The 27,569-nt window shown below is 45.8% G+C and overlaps 1 protein-coding gene and 1 long non-coding RNA gene across 3 annotated transcripts in view; one reads left to right on the top strand and one right to left on the bottom strand.

Annotated features, from left to right (window-relative positions):
• LOC135237094 (uncharacterized) overlaps positions 1-27,569 on the bottom strand; it is a 39,904-nt gene that overhangs the window by 9,308 nt on the left and 3,027 nt on the right. The gene's annotated exons all lie outside the window — the stretch shown is intronic.
• On the top strand, positions 633-10,670 carry LOC135237093 (transmembrane protein 88-like). Of its 2 annotated transcripts, XM_064303829.1 has the most exons (3): positions 633-1,034; positions 2,569-2,878; positions 8,296-10,670. In XM_064303829.1, the coding sequence occupies exons 2-3, from the start codon at positions 2,570-2,572 to the stop codon at positions 8,524-8,526; spliced, it is 540 nt and encodes a 179-aa protein (XP_064159899.1). In that variant the 5' UTR covers positions 633-1,034; position 2,569; the 3' UTR covers positions 8,527-10,670. The 2 variants fall into 2 exon arrangements, with proteins under 2 accessions (XP_064159899.1, XP_064159898.1); XM_064303828.1 differs by lacking the exon at positions 633-1,034 and having other exon boundaries at positions 1,723-2,878.

The raw sequence follows: 27,569 nt of genomic DNA, 5'->3' as shown, positions 1-27,569 counted from the left end.
TTTTTTAAGTGCATTATACAGCATTCAAAACACAGGAGAGAGATAGGATGAGACACCAAGTTCAAACGGTTTCGTGTTAATGTGGCGCTGCAGCGCAGAGCTCACAGTCCTGCTAATCAGCATCGCTCCTGCTCTCTGCCGCACCATCTATGAGTTAATGTGCGCAGTTGTTGTAATGCCCTTAAGCCCATCTTGCTGTGGGTTTTTCTGCTGTAGCCTAACTGTTTGTTTTAAAACATCTACACCGCCCAGTGGAGACTGCAGCATCTCAGAACCAGGCTGATTTACGTGGAACAAACACAGAGCTCTAATTACATTTCAGTCCCGCTTTATCCTCTCTCGCATTTTCAGCTGTAATTTACTGCCATGTGGATTTCATACCGTTATTTATTTACGCGGCTTTACATGAGAAACTGGTTTGAAAGTTGTGCCAAGAACAACTTTTCATTCCTCATATAAACGAGGAAAGTAGCTCATGAGCGGTCGGGACTGAGAGAGCAGTAGAATATGATTTAAATATTTCCATTAAATATTAACTGGGTGGCAGCTATCTCCCCCCCCACCCCCGCAACCCCCAAGCTACTGCCACCCTCTACCTTCTTTCGACTGTACATGTCATATTCGACCTGTGTCCCTTCAAATACACGTATTACTTCTGACTGTAGCCACTCGCTCTTGTTGAAGCGATCGCATCGAAGTATCGAACTGTTATTGGGAAATGGTCCGTCGACACGCGCGCGCAAGGTGTTGCATGTGCATGTGCGTGCGAGTGTGTGTGTGTGTGTGTGAGAGAGAGAGAGAGAGAGCGAGAGAGAGACAGAGAGAGAGAGAGAGTCGTTACCGTAGCCGTTGCCCAGGCGTTAGGCGGCTGTCATCCTTATTTTCTGATAAGCTCTAAGTAACTGCACGATTGCCTCTGCGCAGCGCAAACGCTTCGGGATTTGAATAGAACACAACCAACTACGGGACTCACCCACACTCGTTCTAGTGCCCAGCAGTTTGAAAACAGACGCAGACCCGGACAACATCGAAAGGTAAGTATCCAGTGCTCTAACATTTTTTCGTTATTATTATTATTATTATTATTATTATTATTATTCCAGTTGGATTTTTAACCGATAGAAAAAAGATATGACAATTATTGTTTTAAGTGTATTTCATTGTTTTTGTGTAATAACGCTCACAATAGGAATTTTTAAAACTATTTTTTATATATATATATAATTACAATAATTACTTTATGTGTGTGGCTATTGTTTTGTGAAGCCATGCAAATTATGCACATAAGACCGCAGTTAATTGAAATTCCAAGCAGTAGACAGAGCAGGCTACAGGTTCATGTTTAGTCAGCATCATGTAAATGTTCTCCTGAGATGCTACTATTTGCTACATATCCTGAAATTGCAGAAGGAGCAGGAAAGGTCGCATTGTATGGTATGGTGCTGTTTTCGCCTCTAAACGCAAAGAATCCAAAGGTGACGGACGGAGAGTAATTGAATTGGGAATGACAGATCAGTCGGGCTCTCTGCTAAGCTTGAAGGCTATGATCGATTACCGTTATCGATCCTACCAACAGGGCGGGGGCGTGGCTGTGTGTGCTTTTAGTATGTGTGTGCGTGTGCACGCGCGTGCGGGCGTGTGTGTGTGTATAAGTGCAACTTGACAAAGTATGTAATTATGTCTTGTCAAAGATTTTAATATGCATGAGGTGTGGGCAATTTCAGGCAAAATATTGCTGATAAGTTGTGTCCACCTCCAACTCATTTTTTTCTCTCTCTCTCTTCGTCCTCTGTACCTCACCGGTCCTGCAGACATACATAATTAAGTTCAGGCCCTCCCCCTCCATACTCCTCCCTCCCCAGCCATATCCAGCACCCCCCACCGTTTATCTCATTCATCATTTACAAAGACAGAAAATAAACACACCATTAATTACATAAGCCCGAGTGACCAGCTCAACAAGCCAAACTGCCATCTACTGTAGCTACCCCAACAAAGGAAGTCTGGATGGATGTACGCTGCGGAAACGCTCTCCACTACGGTTCGTCGCTCTGGATAAGAGCGCCCGCCAAATGACAGTTATGTAAAACGTCATATAAAAACAGAGGAAAGACGCAATTAAGGGAGACGGACAGCAACAAAACCGAGGAATTAAAGAAAGCGGCACAGTCACGGCGCTGTTACCTGAGCCGTATTTTTATATTTATTTGTCAGTTTTATTTTGTGCTTTGCTAAAATAAAAATAAAAATAAAAAACACAGATGTGAAGTATTCCCCTATGTTTCTCCCCACACAGTCTACAAAACCATGCCTAACCATGCATATCCTGCACAACAGACTGTCATATTATATTCTTTTCATTTCATTATTTAACAACAATCCACAATCCACCCTCTCTGTCCGTCTATTTACGTAAATGCAATGTATGTCTCCACTGCTCTCTGTTTGGCTTCAGTTTTTCTGCCTGACCACTAACTTTTCTCTCCCTCTCTCTCTCTTTCTCTCTGTCTCTGGTTTTCTCTCACTCCCTCTCTTTCTGTCTCCCTCTGTCTCTCTCTCTCTGTGCAGGATGTGTGGTATGGACGTGGACCTGGAGGGCGAGGGAGCAGGAGAGGGGGAGGAGGAAGAGAAGGAGCAGGAGGAGGAGTACGACGTCGGGGAGCGCGTGCGGATGCTGCCCCCGCCAACGGCGCACAGCGGAGCGGGGGTGTGGGGGGCCCGGCGGGGCCCGGCCGGGCGCCTGGTCTGGGGCGCAGGGCTGGCGCTGTGGAACGCGGGCGTGGCGGCCGCGGCCGCGCTGCTCCTGGCCGCCGTGTTCACCCTGGTGCTGCTGCCCGCCACCCTGCTGCTGTCCGCCGGGTTCCTCTGCCACTCGAGGGTGAGCGTCGGCCTAAACTACACCATTAAACACTCAGAGCCTAAACTACACCATTACACACTCAGAGCTCGGCCTAAACCAGCACATTAAACACTCAGAGCCTAAACCAGCACATTAAACACTCAGGGCCCAAACCAGCACATTAAACACTCAGGGCCTAAACCAGCACATTAAACACTCAGGGCCTAAACTACACCATTAAACACTCAGAGCCTAAACCAGCACATTAAACACTCAGAGCCTAAACCAGCACATTAAACACTCAGGGCCTAAACCAGCACATTAAACACTCAGAGCTCAGCCTAAACCAGCACATTAAACACTCAGGGCCTAAACTACACCATTAAACACTCAGAGCCTAAACCAGCACATTAAACACTCAGGGCCTAAACCAGCACATTAAACACTCAGAGCCTAAACTACACCATTCCACACTCAGAGCCTAAACCAGCACATTAAACACTCAGAGCTCAGCCTAAACCAGCACATTAAACACTCAGGCCTAAACCAGCACATTAAACACTCAGAGCTCGGCCTAAACCAGCACATTAAACACTCAGAGCCTAAACCAGCACATTAAACACTCAGGGCCTAAACCAGCACATTAAACACTCAGGGCCTAAACCAGCACATTAAACACTCAGGGCCTAAACCAGCACATTAAACACTCAGAGCCTAAACCAGCACATTAAACACTCAGAGTCTAAACCAGCACATTAAACACTCAGAGCCTAAACCAGCACATTAAACACTCAGAGCCTAAACCAACACATTAAACACTCAGCTCAGCCTAAACCAGCACATTAAACACTCAGGCCTAAACCAGCACATTAAACACTCAGGCCTAAACCAGCACATTAAACACTCAGAGCCTAAACCAGCACATTAAACACTCAGAGCTCAGCCTAAACCAGCACATTAAACACTCAGGGCCTAAACCAGCACATTAAAACCAGAGCTCAGGCCTAAACCAGCACATTAAACACTCAGGCCTAAACCAGCACATTAAACACTCAGGGCCTAAACCAGCACATTAAACACTCAGGCCTAAACCAGCACATTAAACACTCAGAGCTCAGCACTTAACACCAGTAGCTAAACCAGCATTAAACACTCAGGGCTCTGAGACCCATGTCATGGTTATTTGCTTCACGCCAATCATGGCTGGTTACATTTTTGCGTGTGCTAAAAAGTTTTCTCTTAGTAAATCAAGCCTTCAATGTGTCACGATGAGTAGACAACCTGCAGATTACACTTTAGGTTCAAGTTAAAACAGATGGGATGTACAAAAGAGCTTTGGCTAATTTTGTACAATTGCCTCTGAAAATGTCAGACAGAATGGAAACCCACTTTCGCCGTGACACAAAACAAAAGGCCCCGTGGATTTAGAAAGCAGCAGATTGAAGCTGAGCTATTAAAGCGTTTCACCTGACACGTGATGCTGCACTACCACTGCGTATGCCCTGCTAAGTGCACTCAAATAACCCCCTACATGTACTTCCTAAGAACATGCAAGAACATAAGGGATGGCGAGAACTGGCCATTCAGCCCAACTTGGCTCGTCATTTTTTTATTTGGATTTATAATCTATACGTTTGGTAATACATCCCAGAATCCTGTTGACCTTCTTTTTACATTATAGGCATTTAGCAGACGCTCTTATCCAGAGCGACTTACACAACTTTTACATAGCATTTTACATTGTATCCATTTATACAGCTGGATATATACTGAAGCAATTTCGGTTAAGCACCTTGCTCAAGGGTACAACGGCAGTGTCCTACCCGGGAATCGAACCTGCAACCTTTCGGTTACAAGCCCAGTTCCTTACCCACTGTGCTACACTCCGTCCTTCTTCACAGCAACGATACAATGTTTAGAACTGGATAGACTTGGTCTGCTATTACTCCTAAGTCTCTCTCACATTGAGCACTACCTATTTTCACTCTTCGCATGAAATAGTCCTGTCTTAAACTATTTTTCTCCACATGCAGAACTTTATATTTGGCCATACTGAACGTCACCTGCCGTGTTTCAGTCCACTTAGGGATTCTGTTCACATCTTCTTTGATTATCTCAGTAGATTTCAGAGTATTTGCCAGACCTCCAATTTTTGTATCGTCCGCAAATGAAACTACTTTACCACTGATCCCCGCAGCGAGGCCACTTCATGACAATCAAACTCAAAGAACCTTTTTGGAAGCTTTTTTTTATCTTGAGTAGCAAGATTACAGAAGCCCAGCTAGCCCCAAGCCTCTGCATAAGAGTCCAAAACCTCTTTAAATTTCCTACCTGGAAAACCCCCAATATCAGTCTGACCTTCTGCCGCAGCACTTATTGCATCTTCATGGACTGATGCGTAGGGAGTTAGTCGTGTAAAATTACTTTGCTCCTTAATTTTTTTTGTATAATATTCAATAGTCTCTCTCGCATACTCTCTCTTGCTGCCCTGTGCTGATGAACTAAAGTCAACCTGCTTTACCATTAAACACTCAGAGCCTAAACCAGCACATTAAACACTCAGAGCCTAAACCAGCACATTAAACACTCAGGGCCTAAACCAGCACATTAAACACTCAGGGCCTAAACTACACCATTAAACACTCAGGGCCTAAACCAGCACATTAAACACTCAGAGCCTAAACTACACCATTCCACACTCAGAGCCTAAACCAGCACATTAAACACTCAGAGCTCAGCCTAAACCAGCACATTAAACACTCAGAGCCTAAACCAGCACATTAAACACTCAGAGCCTAAACCAGCACATTAAACACTCAGAGCCTAAACTACACCATTCCACACTCAGAGCCTAAACCAGCACATTAAACACTCAGAGCCTAAACCAGCACATTAAACACTCAGAGCCTAAACCAACACATTAAACACTCAGAGCCTAAACCAGCACATTAAACACTCAGGGCCTAAACCAGCACATTAAACACTCAGAGCCTAAACCAGCACATTAAACACTCAGAGCCTAAACCAGCACATTAAACACTCAGAGCTCAGCCTAAACCAGCACATTAAACACTCAGAGCCTAAACCAGCACATTAAACACTCAGAGCTCAGCCTAAACCAGCACATTAAACACTCAGGGCCTAAACCAGCACATTAAACACTCAGGGCCTAAACCAGCACATTAAACACTGAGGGCCTAAACCAGCACATTAAACACTCAGAGCCTAAACCAGCACATTAAACACTCAGAGCCTAAACCAGCACATTAAACACTCAGAGCTCAGCCTAAACCAGCACATTAAACACTCAGAGCTCAGCCTAAACCAGCACATTAAACACTCAGGGCTCTGAGACCCATGGTCATGGTTATTTGCTTCACGCCAATCATTGGCTGTGTTATTATTTTTGCGTGTGCTAAAAAGTTTTCTCTTAGTAAATCAAGCCTTCAATGTGTCACGATGAGTAGACAACCTGCAGATTACACTTTAGGTTCAAGTTAAAACAGATGGGATGTACAAAAGAGCTTTGGCTAATTTCGTACAATTGCCTCTGAAAATGTCAGACAGAATGGAAACCCACTTTCGCCCTGACACAAAACAAAAGGCCCCGTGGATTTAGAAAGCAGCAGATTGAAGCCGAGCTATTAAAGCGTTTCACCTGACATGTGATGCTGCACTACCACTGCGTATGCCCTGCTAAGTGCACTCAAATAACCCCCTACATGTACTTCCTAAGAACATGCAAGAACATAAGGGATGGCGAGAACTGGCCATTCAGCCCAACTTGGCTCTTCATTTTTTTATTTGGATTTATAATCTATACATTTGGTAATACATCCCAGAATCCTGTTGGCCTTCTTTTTACATTACAGGCATTTAGCAGACGCTCTTATCCAGAGCGACTTACACAACTTTTACATAGCATTTCACATTGTATCCATTTATACAGCTGGATATATACTGAAGCAATTTCGGTTAAGTACCTTGCTCAAGGGTACAACGGCAGTGTCCTACCCGGGAATCGAACCTGCAGCCTTTTGGTTACAAGCCCAGTTCCTTACCTACTGTGCTACACTCCGTCCTTCTTCACAGCTACGATACAATGTTCAGAACTGGATAGACTTGGTCTGCTATTACTCCTAAGTCTCTCTCACATTGAGCACTACCTATTTTCACTCTTCGCATGAAATAGTCCTGTCTTAAACTATTTTTCTCCACATGCAGAACTTTATATTTGGCCATACTGAACGTCACCTGCCGTGTTTCAGCCCACTTAGGGATTCTGTTCACATCTTCTTTGATTATCTCAGTAGATTTCAGAGTATTTGCCAGACCTCCAATTTTTGTATCGTCCGCAAATGAAACTACTTTACCACTGATCCCCACAGCGAGGCCACTTCACGACAATCAAACTCAAAGAACCTTTTTGGAAGCTTTTTTTTTATCTTGAGTAGCAAGATTACAGAAGCCCAGCTAGCCCCAAGCCTCTGCATAAGAGTCCAAAACCTCTTTAAATTTCCTACCTGGAAAACCCCCAATATCAGTCTGACCTTCTGCCGCAGCACTTATTGCATCTTCATGGACTGATGCGTAGGGAGTTAGTCGTGTAAAATTACTTTGCTCCTTAATTTTTTTTGTATAATATTCAATAGTCTCTCTCGCATACTCTCTCTTGCTGCCCTGTGCTGATGAACTAAAGTCAACCTGCCCCCCCCCCCTCCCCCTCCTCTGGAGTGAGGGCATAAGGAGGAGAGGGAAGGGGGGGCCATGTTGGCCCACTGGGGTCTTTGGCAATGATGCCGGAAAGAAGAATGAGAAGGAGGAATAGAGGTGGCAGTGAGTAAGAAATTTGGAGAGTATTTTGTGTGTGTCAGCAACTTGGTGGGTAAGCAGTCGTGGGTCGGGAATTCCTGTAATATACATCGACAAAGAAGGGGTTCACAAATCAGCCAAGCAAGCCTTACAATACACATTCCTACAGAGTCAGTGTGTGTGTGTGTGTGTGTGTCTGTTGAGAGAGAGAGAGACGGAGAGATTTTGCACTGCCTGACGCACACACATTCACACATTTGTATTTTGTGTGCGTCTCATAAACCCAAAACACTGCATCAACACCTGTTTCCCCCCCGCGCCGTTCTCTCTCCCTCTCTGTTTACCTCCTCTTCGTCGCTCTTGACAGCTTATTGACAACTCAGGGGATTATTGATGGTTCTGGGACTTGTTCACAGATGAGCTAACAGGGAGGTGGGGGGTCCATTGGGGGGGGGGGGAGGGAGTAAGGGGGGGGTGCTGTAAGAGAGTCTGTCACACGCTGCCACCTTCCATCCAAATGCGTCCGTGCATCCTCGTAGTCCCAGGTCTCCCTTTTCCATCGCCATCTTGCCACATCTCTCCGCGGTCTCTTCAGGTGGTTAACCCTTTCCCTCCCGCCTCCTTTTTCCCCACCCGCCGGCCAGGTGCTGAACTCCCCTCTGCCGCTCTGCGGCTACCTGGACGACAACAGCTGCTCCGCCCTCATCATCCTGGGCTTCGTCATGATGTCGCCCCTGGTGGTGCTGGCGGCGGCCATGTTCTGCGGGCTGGTGCGCAGGCTCCGCCTCCTCCTGCTGTTTCAGCCAATGTCGCGCGCCTGTTACCGTGGCGGTGGCGGCTGGGGCTGGGGCAAGAATGTTCGGGCCTGGGTCTGACTCTGAGGGCTCCACCCCCCTCCACCCCCCCCCCTCCCCGGTGTTCCTGGAAAGATGATGTGTCCTCTGCCGTGTGTTTCACCCAAACTGTAATTACTATAGCCATGTAACTATTGGACATTCTGTATCCAAACCAGGAAGAGTTGACACTGCCCTGTGATTTATGATTTTGGGGTCTCCCTTCTTCTGGTGCCGGAGGGTCACCATATGTCACAGATCACAGGTAAACCACTTTGTTGGCTGGTAGCTTCCTGCTTTGAGCAAATAGGTAGTTTTACCTTAGACAATAGTTGACATTTTCTTGACAATTGTCTATTTTATCAAGTAAACAAAACTTTGTATCCAGTGCATCTTTGTCCAAAAGAGTAGGAAATTGAAACGGTGGGTGTACCATTTAATAGTGCTTTTTTATTTCCTCAGGCGTTAGAATATTACCCTACCGCTATCAGCAAAACCCATCAGGTATGGAAAATCTGTTTAGTGAATTTGATTTAATGGATTATTGTTTCAGATTTTACACTGAGTAGGAAGCTGGTACTTTGTCTATCATGGCACAACAAGTAGCTGGGAGATGGAAATAAGCTGGTGGAAATAATTAGCTGTTTGCACTCGGTTTGGTTTCGTTGCACTTGTTTTGCATTCTATTGTAGCTACAGCCTGCACTGAAAATATTTCAACAGCATCCGAGTTAACTCTCTCTTAAGGCGTCTGAAACGTCAAGACAAATACTGGTGAGGGATGGAAGGCTAAAAATACCTTTACAGATGGAGCAGCTGCTCTTTGTCCAGGATTTACAATACATGTAGCACTTTGCAAAGCTTGGGTTTAACATATCACTCATCTGCACAACCAGATATTTCACTGAACCAATTCAGGTTATTAAAGTGTCTCTTGAGCACAATGACACTTTGTAAAAAACAGGACTTGTCCATGCAACCAACTGATTATGGTTTAGCTCCCTTACTATTAGTCTTCACTGCCTATCATTCTACAGGCTCCTGTACATCGTAGCACAGACGACAACTGAAGCTTTTTTTCGTTCCTGTGCTGTACCTCATCTACTGGTGCTCATCTGCAGCTGTCACAACCGACTGTAATACGGCATAAATTCTTCTCAATTTGTTTGCTGGCTGGCTAGCATAACATAAAAATTAAACATACAGCTTAATTGCCTAATGAATACAACAAAATGTGATGCATCATTAAATACGGCTAAGTCAATTCCGGTAATATAATCTTAGCATGAGAAGCTACAGTAATATGAAGCCAGTTTAACACGCCCACAGGTTCAGATGCTAACGGAATTTAAACGACTCATCATAACTTCCAAGCTAATAAAAAAAAAAAAAAAGATTAGCCAGCAAGGTTTTATAATTATGATTATGTGCTTATGCAATATGTTTTTGAGGGAATAAAATCACTCTCTGGGAGATAAGAATCCAGGGAGCGCCAAACTACGGGTGGCATCCGCACAATTTTTATTTTACAAAATATAATCCGATAGGAACAAATGGAAAAAGCAGATATTCCAGCCAACATTTTTACCACAAGGAGGAAAAAAAGCATGTCGGTTATTTATGAAAGAAAATGTTCCTGCTGAGAGAATAATTTATGTTGGTTGTTCAATTTCACATCCTGGGCTCTCCGTGTTCTTGTCACTTGTCCTACTCTTTTGAAATACTGCAGAGTGTGGTTAGTTACAACCCCCGTCTGGCCAAATATACACAGACAGCCATGAATTTGGGCTCAGGCTCAGCTTGGGAATGATGGAAACACCATTTTCTGGTGCATTGTGGGATAGCTGAGGTCAGCCTGAGAGAGCCTTCAGAGCTGTAGCACAGGACCAATGAGAGACGCAGGACTGCTGTCCCTCTGTCCAATCTGTCTGTCCCACAAACAGGCTCCGCTGCAGCAGGGGCACGCACAGCATTTAGCTGCACTTAACAGGGGTGCTCACGTCACGGACTGAAGAAAGAGAGCAGCGCTCATACAGTCAACAATACTTGTATTTATTTGTGTAATTTATTTGTATTTTTAATGTACTGTACCTACAGTATGTATGCACTTTTTTCCCCAAAACTCTGTAGCTGGTGATTGTAGCAGTCCTGCATTCAGTCAAATGTCATTAAAGAATGAACATTTTATCAGGCTGTGGATGAGAAGTCTTGTTACATAGCTACATGCTGATGCGGACGCTAATACATTAATTCTCTCACCCATCTGTACAAACACACATAGATGCAAGCACACACACACACACACACATACTTATCCACCTGTACAAACATACACATACTCACTCATTCTGTCTCACTCTCTCTCTGTTTCACACACACACACACACACAGAAATGCATGTACTCCTTCACCCATCCTGTACAAACACTTGCATGCATATTTGCCCACTCTTTGTGCCCTATATAAATACTCACTGATACAGTCTCAGATCCACATATAATTGATTGGCTGCAACATGAATGAATTATCTTCTGGAGTTTGTACTGCAGAGTTGATAATGGTCTGTAGATAGTGCAGGAATGAGTCAAGAGTGTGGATATAACTCCCAGCATCTAACATGTGAACACACAGACCTACAACTGGACTTATCATCACTGAAAGATTAGATCAAGTTTCAAGATCTGATTACAATCATTATTATGCAACTGGCTTTATACTCATTTCTTATTTAGCATTATTTAATTTATCATTACACAGACTTTCAGACAGTAATAGAGCAAATATGTTATTACTCAGGCACTCTGAACAGAAGTGTTTGACACGGTAATAGTACATCGATCAAAACACACTGTAACACCACTGCGGGGGATGCACTGGACTGCTCAGAGGAAAGCGTACAGCCAGACCGCTACACCACTGAAGGCTCATAGCCGGGTGAAACTATTGCGTTTTCACCTAACGTCGATTATCCATTTATGCGGCCGGGTATTTAGACACTCAATCAATTCAGGCTGAGTGTCTCGTTCAAGGTTTAAAGTTTAATGACGGTGCGCTGCTGGGGGAACAGAAGCGGTGGTCGTTGTGCTCTTTAACATAAGAAGGGAGCGACTACTGCAGCATCAGAGAATTAACAAATGGCCACCTTTGACTTCAGTGTACTGCTGCATCCACAGAAGGACTGGGTTTGACCTGCCCTGGCAGTAAGCCTGCAGACACACTGGTTTAGACTGCTTGGAGAGCAAGAAAACATTATTATTATTATTATTATTTATATTCCCACGGCCTTAGACATTGTAGACACACAATGTACCGCATGCCTCAATGTCCGCAGCTTTTCTAACCTACAGTTTACCCGGAATTAATATTTATTTCTCCTGAAGACATTTGCCCCTCCTTTTCCTGAAGCACCCTTCATCAATCCAGGGACTGGAGAGCAGTGCAGAATAGAACACGCGTTCTCCACAGAGCTTGCAGGGACGGGAGAACAGTGCAGAATAGAACACGGGTTCTCCATAGAGCATGCAGGGACAGGAGAACAGTGCAGAATAGGACACGGGTTCTCCATAGAGCTTGCAGGGACAGGAGAACAGTGAAGAATAGAACACGGGTTCTCCATAGAGCATGCAGGGGCAGAAGAACAGTGCAGAACAGAACACAGGTTTTCTATAGAGCTTGCAGGGACAGGAGAATAGAACACGGGTTCTCCATAGAGCTTGCAGGGACAGGAGAACAGTGAAGAATAGAACACGGGTTCTCCATAGAGCATGCAGGGACTGGAGAATAGAACACGGGTTCTCCATAGAGCATGCAGGGGCAGAAGAACAGTGCAGAACAGAACACGGGTTTTCCATAAAGCTTGCAGGGACAGGAGAACAGTGCAGAATAGAACACGGGTTCTCCATAGAGCATGCAGTCAGCCACTGCTCCTCTTCAGTTCTGCAGTCCACCAGCTAAACTGTGGGGCTGCTTTTGCACAATTTTGTTTTATTAAAAATGATTTATTTTTATTTAGCTTTTATTTAACTAGGGCAGTCACAGTGAGATCTCTTTTGAAAATGAGCCCTGGAGCCTGCATGTCTCTGGACTACAGGAGGAAACTGGAGCATCCAGAGGAAACCCGCGCTAACTAATAAGTAGCATTGAGTAGCTGTGATACTCCGTCCAGGAGTCCCATTCAGATACATTTATGTAAAGACTGAAGGTGCTGAAAAACAATCCCCACTTCATATTTTTTTATCCCTCAACATTTCATAGTTGTTTTCAAATTAAAATACAGTAGCTGTCTTTTTTTTTTTTAAATGGATGACATTTTGTTTTACCTTGCTTTTATGATGATCCCTAAAAATGAAATGAGTGACAGTTCTTTATTTCTGCATTTGACACATAGTGAATTTGATTCAGCCCGTTCAGTTTTGTGCCGTCCTTCAGAGTTTGGGGGGCTTGGAGGTCACCCTCCTCTCCACAGACGTGTTTACTACAGCTGTCTGGTTTTACAACAGCCCCCTGTTCGCACATGACCGACCTACTGTAAATATCAGCCATGCGGATATTTCTCAGAAAGTTATTTTACGATGCACCGGCAAGGGCACCTGATGCCCAAACTTCGCCTGTTCGCGTGGTACTGTCAGCGTACGTTCTGGACAGCAAACGCACCACAACCCCACCCCACCCCACTTAATAGTTACCATGACAACTTGGTTCCATGGGGGTTTCGCCATGGCAACTAGATTTAATGGGAGGGAACTGACATTTATGGTAATGATAACAGTGATTACCAGGGCAGTGATTGAAGTAATTCACGCTGGAGTGCTTATACAGAGGACAAGGTGGAGTAGAGGTTCCGTGCACGAGGATGGACACACAAGCTAACGTGGGACCCTGCTGAAGCTAACAGGAAGGGCTGTGCAGAAGCAGGAAGTGACTGAATAAGTTGACTGCGTGATTTACATGGGTGTCTCATGGAAGGGGACACTGTACTTATTCGAGAGTAAATTAGCCGCTTCATATGAGAGCCCAGCAGGAGCTGACATTTTCATATCCTATGTACAGCAGATATACTGCGACATGCTGACCCTACCTGATAAACACTGTACTCACGAATACACACTCACACATGTGCACAGACATACACACACACACACAAACACATACACTGACCCTGCCTAACACACACACACACACACGTACACATGCATACATGTACACATACACACACAAACACACCGTGACACAAGCACAGTGACACACACACACACACATACGCACACACAGCGACACACACACAGTGACACACACACACAGTGACACACATACACACACACATACGCACACACAGCGACACACACACAGTGACACACACACACAGTGACACACGCACACACACATACACATACACACACACATACGCACACACAGCGACACACACACACACACAAACACACAGTGACACACACACATACGCACACACAGTGGCACACACACACGACAACACACACGCACACACACACACAGGACACCACATACACACACAGCGACACCACAACCACACACGTGACACACACACAGCAACACACACACACACACACAGTGACACACACACATACACACACACACAGTGGCACACACACAGCGACACACACACACACAACACACACACAGTGACACACACACATACACACACACAGTGGCACACACACAGCGACACACACACACACACACACAGTGGTGGCAATGAAACGGGACTGTGCTCGTAACATTTTTGAGTGTGTTTACAGAACTCTGCACATTCTGAGCAGCAGGACGCGGGTCCTGTCCAAGGCCTTTAGCAGCGAGCTGGCAGATGGAACGGGCTCATGTCCCCCCCCGTCGTTTCCGAGGCGGAAAGGGGGATGGAGAGCTCAGACATTCAAGTCCAGCCCAGGGCCATAGCCTAGTTTAGGATTGCGCGCAGGCGGGGGGGGGGGTGGGGGGCTGATGTCAGCCCATTTCTTCTCCTTTCAACACCACCGGATTGCATGACCCATAACCACAGCAAGCCACGCTCCAGTCGAACACCACAGACAGCCTCACACAATGGCCCCCAGCAACAGCACTGACTGCCCCCAGCAAAACCCCGTTCTCTCCTTACGCAGGGCAGGGAGGGGTCATACATGACTGGAGACAGCTACAGGAGTGATTACAAGCGTTATTTACAGCGTAACCCACAGCAGCTGCCATAACGCCATCATTACAAGCGAGGGTGAAGGCACGTGCGCCAGCGAACGAGCTGACAGCACAAACACTGACTGCAGTCAATGTGAGCCAGCAAGACTGCGTGTGCGTGTGTGCGCGCGCATGCGTGCGCATGTGCATGTGTGTGTGCATGCGTGTATGTGTCTGTGTGTGCATGTGTGTGTGAATGTGTGCGTGCTCGTGTGTGCGCGTGCGTGCGCATGTGCATGTGTGTGTGCGTGCGTGTGCATGCGTGTATGTGTCTGTTTGTGCATGTGTGTGTGTGAATGTGTGCGTGCTCGTGTGTGTGTGCGCACGCTTGCGCATGTGTGTGTGTGTGCATGCCTGTATGTGTTTGTGTGTGCATGTGTGTGTGAATGTGTGCATGTGTGTGCGCCTGTATGTTTTTGTGTGTGTATGTGTGTGTGTCAATGTGTGCATGTGTGTGTGCGTGTGCGTGAATGTGTGTGTGTGTGCATGTGTGCTTGTGTGTGTGTGTGCATGCGTGTGTGAACACGTGTGTGTGCGTGCGTGTGTGTGTGTGACTGCCTTGCCTCTCATCTCCAATTATAACACCTGCTCTCTCTCTCTCTCTCTCTCTCCTGCAATGAGGCACCAGTTGCCACCCGGTGCCATTAACGTGCGCGGTGATCACATCTACATAATGACAGCGCTCAGGAACGGGGGGGGGGGGGTTTATGGGTGACACCGCGTCGTTTTTATAGTGGCTGTGTTTATGCAGCTTAAGCGCCTTTATGCTCATAATTTTCTTTTCAGTGTCTGTAAACAATGGCAGTCTGCCTGCCATGGCGTCTGTCTCTCTGTCTGTCCGTCCGACTGTCTGTCTCTTTCATAAGCACCCATACAAACACACACGCACGCACGCACGCACGCACGCGCACGCACGCACACGCACACACACACACACACACATGCACACGCACGCACGCACGCACGCACGCACACACACATGCACACGCACGCACGCACGCACACACACGCGTCAGTACCCCAACAATGCCATTAACTAGATGTCAGACCGTGTAGGTAGATAGAAAATGTGAAACGCTTGACGGCCTAAAAATAGCTCTGCAGACGGGGCTTCGTCAGCTACATCATCACAAGTTATATTAAGGGGGTACATTGAGTAATTGAAAACAGACTGTGAACCGCAAAACCCAGAAGACATGGAGGCCATTCCACACCTGCTACTGGGGGGTAATGTTCTGCATTGAAGAGCTCTTCAGTGCTGAGCCTATGCCAGTTTTCCAAATGAATACCACAATCACAGCGCAAAAAAAAAAAAGACAACCCAGGAGGGCTGTGTTCTCTATATACACTGGCTGCACAAGAATTGTCGAATTGTCTACACTGTAGCCATACGATATATATTGATTACGTACATTTTTCTTTTCTCTAATAAAAAAAAAAAATGTAATTGCGTGTCACATGTTCCCAGCATTCCGGCAGCCACTCGTTTTGGATCGTAATTTACAGCAGAAACCGGATGATGGGGAGAGAAAAAAGGTGGCAGGAAGAGAGACAATGACAAAGAGGAACGGTGAAGGAAAGCGACAAAAAGGTGAGAGAGGAGTGATACAAAGAAAGAGGGGAAAAGCAGAAGCAAGAGAGAGGGAGGAGGGGTTAAAGAGCCAGAGAGCTGAGAGAGGGGGATAGGCAGGATGAAGGAATGGAAATATAGCTGGTGCATCGAGTGCCCTCAACCGCCACCTCTATCTCCTGCCCACTCTCTCCTTCATCCTCTCTCTATCCATCTCATCCTCTCTCAATCCCTCTTTCCCTCTCCCCCGTCTGTCTCTCTCTCTACCACTCTCTCAGCTCGTTCAACCTCTTTCATGGAAATGAGCCTGACCCTCAGGCGTTAGTCTGCATATAAGGACTCTCCATCTTCTCTCCTCTACAGCCACCACACTGCCTGTTGTAGAAAATTACTGCTATTGTGGTATATACCTCCCTTCGCTCTCTCTCTCTCTTTCTCTCTCTTCCTCTCCCTTGCTCACCTTTTGAGCATGAAACAAAAAAAAACTTTCAGTAGGCATGAAATAAAATGTCTACCCTCTCTCAGGGTTTTTTTTTTTTGTACTTTAGTAACCTTCTCTCTGCCTTTGTGCCTGTCAGAGGTAAAAAAAAAAAAGTAGCTTCTCTCTCCTCTTCCGCCCCAGTCTTTTCCACAATTTCAGACCCAGATTTTTATCCTAACGCACAATCGACTGGCTCCCCGGTGTCCTGCCCCTGCTCTCGTCCGCGGCGCGCGAGAAGAAGATTGCTCTCTCGCTCCACTCCTTTGTGTGTTCCCTCTGCCCCTTTTGTCCCTTTTTTTTTGTGCTTCTCTCTCATAAAATCTCTCCCTAATCACAGCAATTCCGACACTCCAACCCGTGTGTTTCTTCCGCCTCTTGGGCGGGGGGGGAGGGGGAAGAAATCTATTGTTCTCCCAGCCCTCCCATTAACGTTGTCCTTCTTCCCTCACTTCCGAATAGAAGCCATTTCGGGAAGGCGCAAATCCTCTCATCTCTCTGACAAAATTAAAATTCAGGTCCAGCGATGGTTTATTGCCAGAACAGCAGTGTTCTCAAAGCGACGGGCCAATGCTGTAAATGTACCTGGATAGTGCTAAGCACAGTAATAATCACCCCCTCTGGACATCACTATGAGTACAGCAAGGGGGAAAAACACAGGCTCTCTCAAGTAACCGCGGAGTCAGTCGCGAAGGAACCTGCTACCGTTTCCAGTAAAGCCTTAGATTATTTGGGTAACGGCTTGTTTTTATGTGTCTAAGCAACTTTTCTTTTGAGAAGGTAATACCAAAAGTGTTAGCTTTCTGGATCGTTTTGAGAGAACAAACATCTGCACTCCAAAAAAAAGTTATCGGTGCCAATAACAGCGTCGTAATTTTTTTAAAAACGCGTGTTAAAGTGACCCGGTGCTAAAACACAAGAAACATAAATCTGTCAGACATTTAGTATCATCCATCCAATTATGAACCCCTGTACGCGATTGCAATCTCCCCCCCCCCCCCCAAATACAAATGCTAACATACAGGTAGTGTACAGGTAGGAACTTGCAAGCTGCGGAACATTCCGGCGCAGTGCGATTAGGGGCGTGGCAAGCGTCTCGTGGCTTCTAATGAATGCACTCTGAGGCGTGGGGGTTAAGCCACCTTAACTCTGTCTTAAATCAGACACAAGATGTCCACGTACACAACCTCATTTCACCCTCAACCTCCAGTCGCTCTGCTTTACCTCATCGGTACATCTTCAGCTTCCAGTTTTTTGTTTTTGTTTTTGTTTTCTTTTTTTGGCAAGCTATCGCTTTGTTTTGACTCACACACACCTGCGGTCTACGCGTGTACATCTCCATCTGAGAGAAAACAGGAAATGAATCAGGCATTGGTCGTGGCTATTTGCGAGCTTGGGAGGGCAGCAGACAGGTGGGTACATGCAGAAGAGAGTGCACAGTGATCCAACTGCACTCTGCCCTGTGGTTGTCAAAGCTTTTAAACAAGATGGTCGCTCGTTCAGTCGATGACCCTGAAAATGTACTGACACCTGGGAGGAGGAACCGAACAGGGGCCCAGAGACAGGGTCGCAAGAAAAACACACTGCGCTTTACAATGACGGCACTGTGTACATATCTGTATCGGGAAAACAAAAATAAGTGATGCTGCACTTCAAAATCACTTCGTTTTTTTTTTTTGTTTTGTTTGTTTTTGAGAGCTTCTCAGACAGCAGAAATGTATCTAGCCTGATATCTTCCAAAATTAGTTGGGACACAAGCTGCACTCGGCTCCAAAGCACACACAATGTCATCACCGCTTCTTCTCGCACTGTGGCGGATAAGTCAGGCTGACATGGACACGGTCGGAGGAAAACACTGTACGTGCCACTCAGCAGGCACACGACGAGCAACCAGATCAGGCAGCAGAAGGGGGGGGGGGGGGTGATGAGATCTCGTTATCCCACTTGTGCTAATTAAGCGTTGCCCTGCGGCACTGCTGGCCACTGTCAGCACTGGCAAAGTGCGGATTGGAAACCAGACCGTGGGGCCCATCCATGCACTGGAGCAGTGCCTTAATGTCATTCAATTAACATCCACAGATATTTAAAACGGGTTCTCTTCAGTGTCACTAGTCAACAAGTGCCTGCATTTGAGCTAGCGTATGTATTTTAAATAGCATTTGAAATAGTATTTTGGAAGTGTCCTGGAATCACATAGAAATACGTGAAATGCCTCAAGTGCAAGTTATCAGAATCATATTCACAGCTCACATACGTGTGTATCCTGAATTGAAAGAAGATAAACATAGTAAAGAAAAACAACATACTGCCCTGAATGTGAACGTGGGTGAACGTGGGTTTTTGATGTAATTGAACATACATTTCTGGAAGAATTTTATGAAACATTTTTTTCATGTAGATTATCAAGAATGAGAAGCAATTATAAAACCCTGCAAATCGGTAGTTCGATATTGTGTAACAAGCAATACCTATAATTGTGTAATAGCTACAACTTAATTAAGTTAAAATGAAATGTTGCATGGGGATGAAATAGAAAATTTTCTAGTTCAAATTGAATAGCAATTATAATAATTAAATCAACTTGCAAGAGGGAGCCTTCCATATGTTAATTTTAGAAACACGCAAGATAATATTTAAATGAGGGTATTCAATGAAGGCATAGAAATGGGGAATGAAAAGGAAATAGAAGCATTAGGGGGACAGAGAAAATGATTTTTAAGAGGCATGATTTCAGCAGACGAGAGAGAGAGGTTCGTACGAGTCAGTGCAATCTTTCACACGGGCTGACACATTCTCCGTCCTCGTCGGAGAAAACAGGGGACGGAGATTTAGAGATCGGTGATGAACGACGGAAGACGCGGCTGAAAAAAATAAAAAATCTCAGAAAGACGACAAATCGTAGCCAGGATGTTACAGATTTTAACTCCTGGCGGGGCGAACTGCTGCGTTTGTGGCCTCGGGCAAAGAGTTCAGCCTGAATTGAGTCGGTAAACATCCTGCTGTTTAGAGGGGAAGCATCTCATGTGGAGGTGGAGCACACGCAGAATCCCGTGAGACCACGAGCGGAAAATTCTACGTGCAGCGGCACAGGGCTTCACTGCAACTCATCGTGGCCAAAGATTAGCCATACTAATAGTGACACTGACTGGGCACTGCACTAGACACGCATGCAGATCTCAGATCCGACAAGAGCACATATGCACGCGCGTGCGCACGCGCACACACACTCAAGCAAGCACACGCACACACTCGCTCTCGGGGCCTATAGGCAAATGAGCTCGGTCCCTGCCACGCTGCCCTCAGGCTGAAGAAAGGGCTTCCTCCACTGCTCTCGGGACGTGACGGGCAGACTGACTCCGTGTGTGTTTAACAGCACAAGGGAAAGGCTGTGTTGCGGCAGACAGTCGCTCACGCGGACCTGCTCAAACACGGCCCCCGGGACACACACACACACGCTCTCCGCTCGCTGACAGCCTCTCTCGCCCTTCCTCTCCTCCCTCTCTTCTTTCACCCTTTCATCAGTGACACTGACAAGAGTGGATGTGGGGGGGAAGAAAGTGTGTCAGCCATTCATAGCCTGAGGCAGAGAGGGAGAGAGAGAAAGAGAGACAGCGAGAGTGAGGGCGGTTGAGAAAAGTGTGATGAAGAGGAAGGTGAGGGATTAGAAACACGGAAGGAGAAGAGGGGATGGCAGGGGGGATCAAGTGTGAGACGAAGAAGAGAAGAAGTACAAGAAAGCAGAGAGGATTAAAAAGAGTGAAATTTTAACAACAGGAAATTTAGTTATTGTCTTGCGCTGAAACCCTCATTATGCTGTCATCAAGACCGAACATCCACACACCTGGACAGGTCTGGGGACAACAAAACAGGTGTGCTCTGCTTCCTTGCCCCCCCACCCCCCCCCCAACACACACACACACACACACACACACACACACACACACACACAGATATAACACAGCTACTCTGAAAATAAGTCAGTCCTTGTTGTGCACTTATCACTTGCAGGTGATGCCCTATGGTAGTTCCAGGTGCTCCTTGGGTGGATGTTTGCACCCTATGTGCCAATTGAATTCACAGCAATAAAACAAGGCAGGGCAGGTTGTCACGGTGACAGGAATTGTTTTTACAATGGTTTGACAACCAAGAAAAGGGAAGGGAAGGAGAAGGGTAACGAATGCCGACGTAGTCACCAAACGGCTCACACTCACTCTCACATAACAACAGAATACAGGTGACAATTAACACCCCCCCGCCCCCTCCCACCACCCACACACGCACATCTCACACCTTCTATGCTTCCCAGCTGTTGGTGTCTGTCTGTGCTGTTATTATCCGCTTGGCTCACACCTCCGCCCGCCAGCCACTTGGCAGCAGGGCTCTGCAGGTACGAGCAGCTCAGGTAGACAAGGAAACAGGAGCCGGCTGGAATCCCAGCTGCCCACACGTCTGCACGGCCCAGAGGAGAAACAGGGCCGAAACAGGGCCGAAACAGAGCCGAAACAGAGCCAAACCAGAGAGGACACATTCTACACACTAAACACAGGCCAAATAGTACGAGGCGTTGGTGTGTGTGTGTGTGTGTGTGTGTGTGTGTGCGCGTGTAGGGGGCAGGGCAAGGGGGTGGTTGTGGAGGGTAGTTTTGAGATGGGAATGGGGTCACAAGGCAGGTTGAAAAAGCACAGCTGTCTGGAAAACAGTGAGAAAATGTCTGAGGGGAAGAGGTGAAAGAGAGGGAAGAGACAGAAAAGACAAGCAAACAAAAACAAAGATAGAAGGGGTAAAGTGAGAGGGGAAGAAGAAAAGGATCTAGCTGATCGGCCAAATGGGAGTTCAAAGTACCTCACAGAAACTAAAAAAACCAACTCAAGCCAGTGCACAAAATGCAAAATGGCAGATGTATAGTCCCTAGGTTCTACTGCAAAACACATATCAAGCACCACCATATCAATCATTATAACACGATCTATTGCTCAGATATAGTTTAGCATCTAAAACCCTGAAATGAACATATGCATACGTGTACCTTGTCTGTCTTTGTGTTTGCATGATAGACATGCAGGTTTTGGAGGAAGGCTATCCTTCTTCCTCAGCCAGCCCTCCTTTTCTTTAATTGGCTGCCAAATCCTTTTAGGCATTCTATCGCCGTGGAGACCTGTACAGACAGATTCACGAATGAAAACAACTGGCAAATGCTGTGCAAACACATTTCTCAATATATCTGGCTCAGGACAGCAACACAAGGCAGTGAACAACCGCTACCAATGAAATATTGTTTTCGTTTTGGTTTTATGCATTTGTTTGTTGCTTTTTGCCCGCTTTTGTTCCGTTTGATTTGTAGTACGTAGGTTTGGTAAAACAGCTGCAGTGACATACCCGTAAATTCCAGAAAAATGCAGGGATGTTAGCATATCTGAAAAACAGGATGCGGAGAAAGGGGGCAGTGGAGGGGGAAGGAAGAATGGCAGGAATTAACGGCTTCCACCCTACCCACCTGAGGGGACCTTCTGCAGTCTTCCAAGACCATTTTCAACAGATTTCATAACTGTTATGTTCAGCATAAAAGCACTGGGCCGTATTAAAAGAGTGCGGGGCACCACGTATTTACAGGAGCCAGTCACTTCTGCGGTCAGCATGACTTAAAAAAAAATCTCTGCCCTCCCCCCCCCCCTCCCCCCAGTCCCGTAATCTGCCGCATGCATAGGGGGCACCATAGCTCAGGAGGTAAGAGCGGTTGTCTGGCAGTCGGAGGGTTGCCGGTTCGATCCCCCCGCTCTGGGCATGTCAAAATGTCCCTGAGCAAGACACCTAACCCCTAATTGCTCCCTTACCTTGCATGGTACCTTGCATGGCAGCCTTTCACCGTTGGTGTGTGAGAGGGCGTGTGAGTGGGTGAATGGGAGGCATCAACTGTAAAGCACTTTGGATAAAAGCGCTATATAGATGCAGTCCATTTACCATTCACCATGCTGTACGCCCCTCTCTTTTCCGCCGTGACAGACTGCTGCCCCGTCTCTCCCTCTCTCTCTCCGTCACCTCTTTATACAACCGCCTCTCCTGCCAAACTCCCCGGACATTTAAAGTGACCATTTCCTAATGAAAAACGTGTCACACACATAAACTCTGACACTTAGCCTCCGGTAATTAGCATGGGGGCACATCGCTCCTGAATAAGTAATGGCCTAGTTTTTAGAAGTAGCCTTTTGTTCCGAGTTCAGTTCGGCTCTTCCCCCTAAATGCCGCGTCTCAATTAAATGTCAGCCTGGCACCACTGGCCATATTTTGTTTTGAGACAACACAGTTTGTATCCAGTTTTTTTTTTTTTGGAGGGTGGACAAAATCATTAGCAATGTTGTTGTGCGGGCTGTATAAATTGTATTGAGCCCGCGCAAATTAATAATAAAGTGTATTGCTATTGATCCTTAACTGGAAACCCTTTGTCTCTGTCAAGTGTCCCCTTGGTTTAAATGTGATTGCCTCAGTACGATGGTGGTGACTAGTTTCAAATAAGTTGAGAGATATTGAGATGGTGTAAGTGAAGAGTCGTAAACTCCACTCCCTTTTCTGCCATCCACTCTGAGAGATTCAGCTTTTCCCTGAAAACACAACCAATGGAAGAACTGCACAGCAACAACACAACCAATGGAAGAACTGCCAAGCAACAACACAAACAATGGAAAAACTGCACAGCAACAACACAACCAATGGAAGAACTGCACAGCAACAACACAAACAATGGAAGAACTGCACAGCAACAACACAAACAATGGAAAAACTGCACAGCAACAACACAAACAATGGAAAAACTGCACAGCAACAACACAACATGAACTGCCAAGCAACAACACAACTAATGGAAGAACTGCAAAGCAACAACACAAACAATGGAAAAACTGCACAGCAACAACACAAACAATGGAAGAACCGCACAGCGAAAATACAACACGGCCAAAAAGGGGCGACATAGCTCAGGAGGTAAGACCGATTGTCTGGCAGTTGGAGGGTTGCCGGTTCAAAACCCGCCCTGGGTGTGTCGAAGTGTCCTTGAGCAAGACACCTAACCCCTAACCCCTAACTGCTCTGGCGAATGAGAGGCATCAATTGTAAAGCGCTTTGGATAAAAGCGCCATATAAATGCAGTCCATTTACCATTTACCATTTACCAAAACACACACAGCCAAAACGGTAAACAGATAATGTCTACATTGTAGCAAACAATGCATTACAACACAACACAAACCACCACAACACAACTGAAAGCACTACAACACAACTCAAAGCACCACATCACAACTCGAAGCACCACAAGTCGCTAAACTGAAATAACCAGAAATAAAATAAAATAAAAATGAATAAAAAATTCCATAAAACATACAATTCATAAAAACAAAACAAGAAAATACCACATAAGTACCACATCTCGGTAAGCCTGAAGCAAAGTGCTGCGCCAGGGCAACAGTAATGGCTCCACACAGCTAAACCATGTACCATGAGACAGGAGACGGGAGAAACGTGTTTGGGGTAGATTACTTTATATCTACCAGAGAGGGAAAAAAAATTATGTTTCACTATTCAAATGGGAACGCTGGTGCGAAGTAGCAGCCAAAAAAACAACGAAATGGTATGTAGCAGGGTACAGTGGCGTCATAAAATGAAATCATCCAAACAGCTACTGCGTGGTAAAAGACACAATGAAGAACAATGTTCTATAATGATCTCAATTTCATACTGCAGTGAGTCACTCTGCATTCGGCTCAAAAGACAATAACGACGCACACAAAACGCACACATTGTGCACCCGTGCACAGTCGTTTTGAAAGCTTTTATTCTGATGTTATTCTGCTCTTTCCTTCCCTGCCCTTTCAAATTTCCATCCTGTCACACCAAAGGACGCCGGGCCAGGGCCGTCAGAGAACAGTTTTCACTGCTCTGGCATCTCTCTCTCTCTCTCTCCCTCTCCCTCCCTCTTTCTCTCTCTCTCTCTCTATCCCTCGCTTTCACTCTCTTTGTCTTTCTCCCTCCCTCTTTCTCTCTCTCCCTCCCTCTCCCTCTGTCTCTCACTTTCTTTCCCTCTGTCTCTTTCTCCCTCCCTCTCCCTCCCTCTCGCTCGCCCTGCCTTGCTCTCTCTCTCTCTCTTTCTCACTTGCCCTGACTTGCTCTCTCTGTCTCTCTCTATCTCTCTCTTTCTCTGTCTCTCTTTCTCTCTCCCTCCCCCACCCTCTTCTCTCCTCCATTTCCTTCCCTCTTCATCCTTTCACAGCCCCACCTTTTGTAAAAACTCGTCAGCACTCCCCCATTCCCCACCGAATACCCGCCCCCACCCCCACCCCCCGCCCACTACTATTTCATTTCAAAATGCAAATACATAATGGACTTAAATGACAAACGAGACAACATTATTCACGAGCCGCAAAAGGCAAATGCAAATGAATCCTACAGAGCAGTGCCACGGGTGACATGAATTAAAAGTAATATGATGTGTGAGATTATATCTTCCGCCCCATTCCCGTTCTTCCTCTTCATACCCTCCCACTCAGCGCTGTCACCAAAGTCATTTCATATAGCTTTAGTGAACCGGTGTGGATGAATAAAGTCCACACGGAGCACTGTTAGAGCGAGTGAGTAACGCTGGTTATCTATGGCACGGACACTGGCACGTCGTTTCTTAAGGGTAAAGGTTTGGCTAGAAGTGTTGACATACCGAAGCCAGTTGATGGAGCGCCGAGAATGGCGCTCTTGTCTTTATGGCGCTAGGATGCTAGCCACAATGTATGAGACCCCCAATTAAAGGATATTTGTGCTTTTTTGGCATTTGCATTTTGTTGAATTTGTGGTCAATACAGAATCAATGGAGGGATTGTAAAGGGCTGAAAAAGACTGGCCCTGTTCCTCGTCCGCCATTTTTTTTTTCCGTCCAAGTTTTCCAATTCCTATACAAAAATGCACTGTATTGGCAGAAAAGAGAATGGAACTGCCAAAGCTCCAGAGATGACATAAGTGTTTCAATGGCTTCAACAACAGCCCTTTCTCTCCTTCTGCTCCACTGTTGCCCCCTCTGGTACCAAACTGCAATTAAAGGATAGAGGGGAAAAGAGCAGAGAGAAATACAGCATTTCCAATTCTCAACACAATCAGGACATTTAATACATATTTGACCATTTCTAATTAGACATTTGATGTAAGTGTGTAATATATGATGCAAAACACGAATATAGGTATATTCATACGTGTAGTCTACTAAAAAACATACACTGCATGTACAGTTTTTCTTATCCAGTTTATGTGAACAGCAGCCTAAAACCCATTGTAATCCACACGCAGTAAAGTTTATCCACCAAGTTATTTTAAACATTCCTGGATTACATTTTCCCGAGAGGTTTCCATTGGAAGTGCTCAAAAGCATGCGATGACCTCACATGCCAACGCATATATGTGTAAAGATCACAAGCCTAACAAAAGGTGCACTCACCGTCTATGCGCAATACAGCAGGCACAGTACCACACGAAGCACACGCTGTTTGCACGACACAACACAATCATATGCAAACTGAATGTACATTCATGGACATATTCCATCACGAAGACTGACACATTAGAGATTAGCTGCCTTGGTATGCTCACACAGACACATACATAGAAACCAAGTGGGAATTTCCAATGGACTTCCATGATGTTATGTAATCTCAGTATGGGGGGGTGGGGGGTGGCGGTGGGGGGGTTGGCTGGAGGCTGGGCAGGGACACGTCCTGACAGGTATGGCGAGACAGGAAAAGGGGGCAGAAGCTGCCAGTCACAGCCACAGAAAAGCAAGAGTTGTTCGGTGCCCTTTCAATAACAGCTGCGTGAAAGGCTTTGATAACCACAAGGACGGAGCACACCTGTCCTGCCTCTAAAGCTTGAGTTTGAGGCATGAGGAGGAAAACAATATCAATAGCACTGATCTCTTTTTAACTCAGATAAGTAACATTGCCATCTCTGTGACACTGACCATATCTAGCCCTATAATCACATCCATAACATTCAGTGTTAGTCATTGGTGGTGGCAGTATAATGGGTAAGGAACTGGTCTTGTAACCTAAAGGTCACAGGTTCGATTCCTGGTTAGGACACTGCCGCTGTTCCCTTGAGCAACGTACTTAACCTGCATTTGCTTCAGTATATATCCAGCTGTATAAATGGATGTAATATGTAAAAAGTTGTGTAAGTCGCTCTGGATAAGAGTGTCTGCTAAATGTCTGTAATGGCTATGCTGTGAATAACTAAACAACAAAATGCACACAAAATGGCGGTTGATAACGTTCAAATAACATGCACCTTCTGCAGCAGCAAAGACTTCACTCAAGGGGTTTCTCCTATGTAGCAGGATGAAAGCACCAACTCAACAGGCAACAAGCGTATTGATTTAAAGGACACGCCCAGTTTTATTCAGTGAGTCACGTTAATTGTCGTGCAACACCAGCGTGAATCACAGTGGGTCACTGTGAAGTAAAGGAATCATTCCAAAACAGCAGCGTCAAATTTAATATCAATCAGACCCAGTAATAATTTACTAATTGATAAAACTCCTTCCATTTTAGTAAATATGGATTTTTCCAAATGACTGCTGAATTTTTTAAATGGCAGCATTCAGCCTATGTTGTATGGCTTAATAAGCAGAATACTAAACAGCGAGAAGGAGACAGACATGCTTCGGTTAAAGCATAAAGAAGCACATCCAAAATGCATTTTTTTTCCCCCATTAATATTCCCACCGCTTGGTGAAGGCGGTCATGAAGTTAGAGAGCCCAGAGCTACAGCCATAAAGCTCATAAAATCTCAGGGCGGTGGCGAACGGCTC

The sequence above is a fragment of the Anguilla rostrata genome, chromosome 13 (genome assembly GCF_018555375.3).
Source record: "Anguilla rostrata isolate EN2019 chromosome 13, ASM1855537v3, whole genome shotgun sequence".
Classification (NCBI taxonomy): domain Eukaryota; kingdom Metazoa; phylum Chordata; class Actinopteri; order Anguilliformes; family Anguillidae; genus Anguilla; species Anguilla rostrata.
Note: the sequence above shows the minus strand (reverse complement) of the source record. Positions and strands in the feature narration are given on the sequence as shown.